The 9,048-nt window shown below is 48.4% G+C and overlaps 2 protein-coding genes across 2 annotated transcripts; both read right to left on the bottom strand.

Moving 5' to 3' along the window:
• Nucleotides 1-2,927: 2,927 nt before the first annotated feature.
• LOC122393884 (adhesive plaque matrix protein-like) lies at nt 2,928-3,706 on the bottom strand. Its single transcript, XM_043390325.1, has 2 exons — nt 3,646-3,706; nt 2,928-3,518 (listed from the first exon to the last, which is right to left on the bottom strand). The coding sequence occupies exons 1-2, from the start codon at nt 3,649-3,651 to the stop codon at nt 3,063-3,065; spliced, it is 462 nt and encodes a 153-aa protein (XP_043246260.1). The 5' UTR covers nt 3,652-3,706; the 3' UTR covers nt 2,928-3,062.
• A 3,818-nt stretch (nt 3,707-7,524) lies between these two features.
• On the bottom strand, nt 7,525-8,309 carry LOC122393883 (cuticle protein 7-like). The gene is made up of 2 exons (XM_043390323.1): nt 8,249-8,309; nt 7,525-8,121 (listed from the first exon to the last, which is right to left on the bottom strand). Exons 1-2 carry the CDS (start codon nt 8,252-8,254, stop codon nt 7,666-7,668), a joined length of 462 nt encoding a protein of 153 aa, XP_043246258.1. The 5' UTR covers nt 8,255-8,309; the 3' UTR covers nt 7,525-7,665.
• Between the last annotated feature and the right edge of the window lie 739 nt (nt 8,310-9,048).

The raw sequence follows: 9,048 nt of genomic DNA, 5'->3' as shown, positions 1-9,048 counted from the left end.
GTGATATGACCGGCGCTGTGGCCGCAGTCTTTATACAGCTCACGAAGGTCGTCCCGGCCGCGAGGGGCGGCGCCCGTAGTAAGTACGGGGCCGCTCGTGCCGTGCCGTGCTGCTCCTTACCGCTAACAGACCGTGGGGGCGGGGCAGGTCAGACAGGGCGGAAACGATACAAAGTCGGCAGTAGCCGCTACTGTTTGTTTCCCTCCGTCTCGGAAATTTCATTTTGGTTCGACTCCGTGCATGAACTGTAAGCGATGCTTTTTCACTCTTGTGGCGTTCTTGGTCCGATGGTGGCTGTACCAAAAGTGATCGTACTTTAGACGGCTCGCTTCCGGTGCAAGACAACCCAAAAATGTCAGTAGGCTCACAGCAGACCATTAGGACTTTACCCGCGCCCCGTAGGGCTATCGGCGGACCCTACCATCCGTAGGGGGGGGGGGGGGCGTTTCGGCCCCCGTAAGATCTCGGAAATTTACCTGCCGATTTGCAAAATTCAAACGGCGTTCGATAGCCTTACCGTGGGACTCACAGACCAAATTTCACTGACTTAGGTCAAACCGATGACGTCACAGGTCAAGTCAAAGGTCGGATTTTCACCATTCACAGGCATTTCAAGAAATGTGTTGTGAAATCGAGTAAATTAGTAAGTTATTGAAAACCATCGATTTTACATTGTTCGTCAAACACATACTATGCTATCTGAGGTCACTGATAGCAGGTCAGGTCACAGAGGTCAGGTCACTGGGGGTCACAATATGAAAGTGCCGTGTGATGCATGTTTTATGGTCCATTTTACATGACAAATGCGATTATGTGGGTCAGGCAGCCTTTGGGACCAGCTTAGGTTACGTTCTGGTGAAGGTCAGGTCAAGGTCAGGTCAAATTAGGTCAAATTTCAAAGTTGATATTTTTGCACAAAATGGGTATTGATTCGATGCAGCTGGTCACGGGGAGTTTGATGATGTTTTGCCCTACGTGGTCTAGAATTGCCAAAAATTGAGTTTGAAAATTTGACGTCATCATTTTTGAACAGTTTTTTTTTCGCTTTAACTTGGCCAAAAAAGAGACATGGATCTGAAATTTGGTATGTAGATAGAAGACGGTAGGTACTATCATATATAACCCGGTTTGTTGAAACTCAAAACACTTTTTGGATTTTTTTTGCTAATTTATCACAAAATTACTTTTTAATTTTTGGGGGTCAAAATTCGAAAATTTAAAAAAAATCCGAGATAGCGGTTTTGTAGCCCTTTCAATTCTACATCTTTTATGTCTGTATTAGTTTTAGTTAGTTAGTTTTCTGTATCTTCAAAGCTGTAGGCCGGACAACGTTTCTCGCGAAGCTCTTTTTCGGTTGACGTAATGTCCCCAGCCTCCCCGACCAATGCATTTGAAAGTCAGGCATAAGTAAATATCAGAATTGGCTGGCGGGGCACACCACAATTAGGTATATATGTATGTAGAAAGTCTGCGTAAAATACACGTACTCCAATAAAAAGCGTTTCACTGGATTTCAGCCACGCACTGACGACTCCGACTCTGGTCAGAACTGTCGCTTTGACCAACTCTGACTCCGACTCCGCATCCCTAGCTTCTACATGCTTGCCCCAATTTTCCTCAACTCCCTTTTTCAATTTTCCTCCCTTTATGTTCATACGATTTTTCATCAGCGCTGAATAGCATTTCACTCCTTTTTGTGGCTTTGTATCGCGATGTTTGAGGAAGGTGCTCAGTCGTCAATGACATCTTAATTTGTGATGAAGTGACGTCCAGATAGTTCTTTCCTCAGTTCTTGAAAGAGGTTGAGGTCAGATAGTGATAGTGAGGTCATGTATTCCACCTGCCAAGGACGGCAAAGTGCACGATGGTGGCCCGTATAGTGAAAATTGAAGACATATTCCTATCTAAACCCTTCCTCTGACTTTTTTTGGCACTGTGATGCTTATACTGGCTTATAGTGCTGCGGAGCTCGATTCGCGGCTCCGCAGGGCGACATACCGCAGGGCGACATACTTTTTCGGTAGCTCCTATGCCCCTTTCTTGAATCCGCCTCTGCTTCTGCTGCCTCTGTGATATCCTTACTGCCTCGATTTTCCCTTCGTCTCCGTCTGGTGGTGAATGGTACACCGATACTTAATTCACGGTGATGAAGTATAATGTTACGCCCTGTGGATCTGCTTCACTCGTAATCCGCACACTTACAGGGGGGGGGAATGGATCCCTCGTTTTTTTTTTTCGGGAATAACTCGCGCAAAAAGCGTCCGATACTTAACGAAACTTTCAGTACCTTCGTGCTAATCAATGATACACCTGCCCTGAAAATTTAATGACCCTGACCCAAGTGACCGTTGACCTGTTATCGAGACCATGTCAGGCCGATAAGGTGTATGTAAGCGCACATTTTTCGTGCGTTTCCAGTCTTTTTGTGGTGGTAAACGTTTCAACATGTGGAATGTTTGTCCCATGCATTATATTGGGTGTCAAGGTCACGTGTAGGTCAGGCCAAGGTCATTGACCTGAGATGGTCTTATTTTAGCTTTTAGCGCCCATTTAAACATTACCGAAATGGTTTTGTTGCCCACGCAAAATGTTACGAAGCTGTCAGTGGTAGTTGACACCTACTGTGGATAGCCGGCAGGACGCTTACCGCCTACCGGTTGACCTGACCTGCCCTGAACCGACCTATCCCAAATGCATGGTTCATCTCTCATCAAGACTAGCATGTAATACGTATTTAGATCCCCGAAAAACACCATAACAACTTCGCTTTGCGAAATTCTAGCTGAGTGTCAGAACTCAGAATGTTACAATGCCGCCTTTGAAGATTTTGGAAACATGGCGCCGCGCTGTTGCGACTACATGTTTTGCTTATAGGGAAATACAAAATTGGCCGTCTCTCCACATGCGTTAAATCATAAATTGTTATATCTGTTTACGTGGTTGTATTTATCTTATCTTTTGAGAACACACAGAACATTGGTACACAAATACACTTTTGAAAAGATTAAAGCTCCACGCCAAACACGAATAAATTACACATCAAAACACTCAGCATTCTTGACTTAGTAAGCGGGCTTGTAGGCTGGCTGATAGGCGGGCTTGTAGGCGGGCGCGGAGTGCACCGGGTAGGCGGGCTTGTAGGCGGGCTGGTAGGCGGGCTTGTACTGCGGGTACTGGGCCTCGCCCTCGTAGGTGACCTCGGCGTTGTTGCCGTAGTCGTTGGCGACGTACTTGACGTGCTGGACGCGGCCGTCGGGCAGGTTGACCGAGTAGTAGCCCTCGACGTTGCCGTAGGCGTCAGCCTGCTCGTTCTGCGAGAAGACGGCGCCGCGGTAGTGGTCGTTGACGGCGTAGCCAAACTGGTAGGGCCTCGGCTCCGAGTAGTCGTCGTGGTGGCCGTAGCCCTTGGGCTTGTAGGCGGGCTGGTAGGCGGGCTGGTAGGCAGGCTGGTAGGCGGGGCGGTAGGCAGGCCGAGAGTCGGCGACAGCCACAGCCAGAAGAGCGGCAAAGACGAACAGCTGTGGGCAAAGAGAATGGTTAAGTGGGTCAAAATGCATATTTAATGGTATACTGTAGCATATAGCATTTCAAAGCATGGCTGTTCAGTATCGTATCATTTTATGCGCTCCAAGCACTACTGCTTACCTTCATGGTAGTTTCCTTTGAGCGTGTGAGAGAGCTGGTGCCGGGGCGGGTCGGCTGTGAGTGATATGACCGGCGCTGTGGCCGCAGCATTTATACAGCTCACGAAGGTCGTCCCGGCCGCGAGGGGCGGCACCCGTAGTAAGTACGGGGCCGCTCGTGCCGTGCCGTGCTGCTCCTTACCGCTAACAAACTGTGGGGGCGGGGCGGGGCGGGGCAGACAGGGCGGAAACGATACCCTGCCGGACCTATCTAGCCGCTACTGTTCGTCCCGCTCCGTCTCAGAAGCTCACTTTTGGCTGGGTTTCTTGCATTAAATGCAAGCAATTCCATTTTATTTATATTCTTATGGTTTTCTTGATTCGATGGCGACGTGTTTTTACTGTACCTATGTACGATGTACAATATGTGTTGAGTAGTGAGTCGCCGTTTTTTTTCGTTACTTAGACTCCGACTCAGATTCAGGCATCACAAACTCTCTCCCACTCCGAGCTTTGCTCTTGAAGCATGCATGATTTTGAAGTTAGTTTGGTTTATAATGCTCTTTCATGTAGCTGAAAAAATACTTATGTGCAACATGACCATTCAATCTCAAATGAGAGTTCATTCGATGCGTCTCGACGAGTGGAACACGATGTTGGCAGAATAAATGTCCTTTCTTGAGCCAAAATTTGTTACCGAAAACTTTTTTTTTGATAAAATGTCTCTTTTCGAGTTTTTGCCCTCTGGAGGCAAAAATTTGCCGTTGGTCCTAGATGAAATCTGTGAGATCATCCCAGAATGCCGCGTTAACCCGGCAGGCGGTGGGCCTACCAGCCACCTTCCGCGCGGTGGGGGGGGGGGGGCATTTTTTTGCCCCCCCCTCGTATCTCCGAAACTACGGGACGGATCCGGAAAATTCAAACGGCGTTCGATAGCCCTGTCAAATTTGTTGAGGGAAACCAAATTTCATTGACCTCGGGGTCACCGATGACGTCACAGGTCAGGTCAAAGATAAAATGTTTCACCGTTCACGGGGCTTCTAGGGAAAGCGCTACAACACCGAGTAAAACGCATTTTGTCGAAAATCAGCGATGAGGCGTCAGTTTTCTAGTACATATGTTGCTATTAGAGGTCACCGGTCATACCAGGTCAGGTCACAGGTCAGGTCACCAAAGGTCACCAAGGGTCACCACATGAGCCCAACTTTACTAAGGTTATGCGATGCATGTTTTATGGCCAGTTTTTCATTTCCAACTCAATGGTGTTGGTTATAAGACCATCAGGTACGGTTTAGGCACTTTCTGGCGGAGGTCAGGTCAAGGTCAGGTCAAAAAAGGTCAAATTTCAAAGTTGATATTTTTGCATAAAATGGGTATTGATTCGATGCAGCTCGTCACGGGGAGTCTAATGGTGGTCTTTGTTTTGCGCTACGAGGTCTAGAATTGCTAAAAATTGAGTTTGAAAATTTGACGTCATCAATTTTGAACAGTTTTTTCGCTATAACTTGGCCAAAAAAAGAGGTATCGATCTCAAATTTGGTATGTAGATAGAAGGCGGTAGGGACTATCACATATATTCCGTTTTTTTGAAATTCAAAAAAAACTTTTTGGATTTTTTTGCTATTATATTCAAAAAATCTAATTTTTGATTTTGGGGGTCAAAATCAAAAAAAAAATCGAAAAACCGAAATAGCAGTTTTGTAGCCCTTTTGATTCCACACCTTTTATGCCTGAAACATTTTTTCTGTATCTCTAAAGCTGTAGGCCTGACAGCTCTTCCCGCGAAACCTTTTTTTGGGTCGAAAATTGCAAAAATGACGTCACTCTGACGTCATTAGCGGCCAACCTATCATAGCCTTTGGAAAAAAGTTTTGGTCACCATGTGCGCTAGCTGCTCCCGGGAGGGTACTGGAAGTTTGGTGACGATCGGCGCAGCGGTTCTCGAGATATATTGAAAAAACTAAAGGGGGGGGGGCAAAAAAATGCCTCCCCCCACCGCCTGGAAGGTTAAGAGGGCTATCGAATGCGTGCTTCCGCGGCGCTGCAGCTCTTTTAGTACCCGAGTCATGCGCCAGTTTTTCGAAAAATGTTGAAATAGAACACATTTTACCCTTGATGACTACTGGTGACCTGGCCTTAGACCTGACCTAAAAAAAATGACTGAAATATTTTCTTCATTCTTTTTTTTACACTCTATTGAATGTCTTTTATCGCGTGTTGCTTCGTGGCCCGAAAGCCGAGTTAGATGGGGGAGGGGCGTGAAAACGCCCCCTCCCGCCAGCACGAGCACGGAAAACTCATACCACCTCCACGGCGCGGTTTAAACCCTCGACAGGAAGCTAGAGCCCCACCAAGATCGACAGCATCCGACTCAGGGCTTCTCAGAGACTCGAATCACTGAAGTCCTACCTATTTTTCAGATGGCCCGCTTATCCTAAAAGGCCTTCAAACTGGCCTCACAGGGCTCACAGGTCACATCGCGTGCAGGCTACCACCTAATGCCGAATACCCAGTCCCACGCCGGGCCCTGAAGGCCGGTGAGAGAAATACTAGTCTTAGAGGACCTCACACCGGTCTGAGAGGGCTCAGGATGTTTTGGTAATTAGTTTGCGTATGAAATCCTAACCCCCAGGCCCCACGACCGCCACAGTGTCCTTAGTTACACAGGTCTTGATTCCGACCCATGCTGGCTGGACCATTTGTTCTGATTGCCCAATGCCAGAATAAATTTGCGACGCACGCCATAATTAGCAATGTGCGTAAAATATCCGGATAAGAAACCTGAAATATGATTTAAGCCCAGCAATGACGACTCTGGCCTTGACCCTGGCCAGAGCTATTGCTCTGCTCTGATTTTTAGTGGAGTGACGGCCAGTTAGTTCTTTATTTAGACTCAAAAAGAGGTGAAAATTAGATGATGTGAATGCTGATTAAAACGGTGGGTGATGCGTTGGGTAACTCATTCATTGATTTTTGCTCTGCTTCTGATGGTTCTGCGTGCTTTTGTCCTCAGTAAACAGGACCCATTTTGTTTGCATTCGCTGCCTTTTCACAGCTTTTGTCGTACATGTTTCTCATTAGATGATCATATTTTTGGCCAGGAACAGTTAGACCCCCTGGAAGGTTCCTTGTTATCATTACCGGTCCCTACATCGCATTTTCGTCGTAGGAAAGAAATCAGGGTATACATATTTAGGATAACTGATAAGTGCATGCTTCCGCTGTCTCTAGTGCTTCTTCGACCTTCATCTCCAACTGCAGTGGTATACGCCTATGTACTTTATTCACTGTTATAAAATATGACATAATACTCTCTGGATTGCCTTCAGATAGCTTCAAATTCAGCATGCGTGCTTATGCGCGTTCTCGTCTGGCCCAAAGAGAGAAGCGGCGCCCATGGATATCAAACCTTTCTCAAATCATGCTGGTCTGTCAGAGTGTCAGGATGTCGCCTTTGAAGAAATACGACGGCACGGGATAAGGAAACATAATGATGCTGTGTCTGGTTTACAGGCTTATTTTGCTTGGAACCGTGCATTAGCCTGCGTCTGATTTCATGCGAATCACTCATTAATCACCGTCATATTGTTTTCACTTCTCAGTTCATTTGTTTTCACTGTTTATCTTATGATAATACGGATAAATAATACGGATAATACCATAGGCGGCGGAACGGGGAGGGCACCGGGGCACCGTACCCCCCTTTGATTTTGGCAATTTAGCATTAGCCCTATGGGCGTTGCATGGAAAGAATGGGACCAAAATTCGGCAGTGCCCCCCCCCCCCCCATTAATTGAAGGTGTTCCGCCACTACTGGATAATACGGCATAGTGTTCCGTCACTGTTAACTACACGTTTTACATGATGTGACAGTATTGCCTGTCCTCAAACACATAAAAGGTTTTACCTCTTTACATGATTGTATTCATCTTTTGTTTTGAGAACACACAGAACATTGACGCACAAATACACTTTCGGAACAAATTGAATCTCCACGCCAAACACGAATAAATTACGCATCAAAACACTCAGCATTCTTGGCTTAGTAAGCAGGCTTGTAGGCTGGCTGATAGGCGGGTTTGTAGGCGGGCGCGGGGTGCACCGGGTAGGCGGGCTTGTAGGCGGGCTGGTAGGCGGGCTTGTACTGCGGGTACTGGGCCTCTCCCGTGTACGTGACCTCGGCGTTGTTGCCGTAGTCGTTGGCGACGTACTTAACGTGCTGGACGCGGCCGTCGGGCAGGTTGACCGAGTAGTAGCCCTCGACGTTGCCGTAGGCGTCAGCCTGCTCGTTCTGCGAGAAGACGGCGCCGCGGTAGTGGTCGTTGACGGCGTAGCCGAACTGGTAGGGCCTCGGCTCCGAGTAGTCGTCGTGGTGGCCGTAGCCCTTGGGCTTGTAGGCGGGCTGGTAGGCGGGCTGGTAGGCGGGACGGTAGGCGGGACGGTAGGCAGGCCGAGAGTCGGCGACAGCCACGGCCAGAAGAGCAGCAAAGACGAACAGCTGTGGGCAAAGAGAATGGGTAAATGGGTCAAAATGCATATTTAATGGTATACTGTAGCATATAGCATTTCAAAGCATGGCTGTTCAGTATCGTATCATTTTATGCGCTCCAAGCACTACTGCTTACCTTCATGGTAGTTTCCTTTGAGGGTGTGAGAGGGCTGGTCCCGGGGCGGGTCGGCTGTGAGTGATATGACCGGCGCTGTGGCCGCAGCCTTTATACAGCTCACGAAGGTCGTGCCGGCCGTGAGGGGCGGCGCCCGTAGTAAGTACGGGGCCGCTCGTGCCCTGCCGTGCTGCTCCTTACCGCTAACAGACCTACAGGGGCGGGGCGGGGCGGGGCAGACAGGGCGGAAACGACACCCCGTCGGACCTAGCTGCTAGTGTATGTCTTTTTTAATGTGATCGAACCAACAGAACATGCCTGCTTATCCTCACCCTAGTGACACACTATTGCGGTTAAATCGGGCAGTCACTGCAAGTAATGTTGGGTGCCACGGAAAACCCACTTGATGATAGATGGTTCCAGCCTCAGCACGCTCCGTTCAATCATTATCGGGTCGATGCAGGAGGATGCGTACGAATGCATGACACTTGCGCGCCATTGCAGGGCCGTCACGAACTGCCACGAAGAGCTCACGAACACCTCACGTCGAGTCCACGAATAGTTCACGACATGTTCACGAATTGGTGGACGTGGTCGGCGTGGCAACGTGGCCTCGCCCTCCCACTGAGTACTGACACTGTCACGTGTATGCATGTACATACTTCACGCATTGATGACGCGAATGCTTCACGATTTTACTAACTTCACGAAAAGTTTGCACATGACACGGGCAGTTCACGCAGAGTTCACTCGCAGTTCACGACTGTCAGTACCGCCTGACAGTGACGCTCGCGCTGGTGCGGGGTCTTCCTAGACACTGC

This window comes from Amphibalanus amphitrite, unplaced genomic scaffold (genome assembly GCF_019059575.1).
Source record: "Amphibalanus amphitrite isolate SeventyFive unplaced genomic scaffold, NRLGWU_Aamphi_draft 000561F_arrow, whole genome shotgun sequence".
Taxonomy (NCBI): Eukaryota; Metazoa; Arthropoda; class Thecostraca; order Balanomorpha; family Balanidae; genus Amphibalanus; species Amphibalanus amphitrite.
The sequence above is the reverse complement of the archived record's forward strand: the minus strand, read 5'-3'. Positions and strand labels throughout refer to the sequence as shown.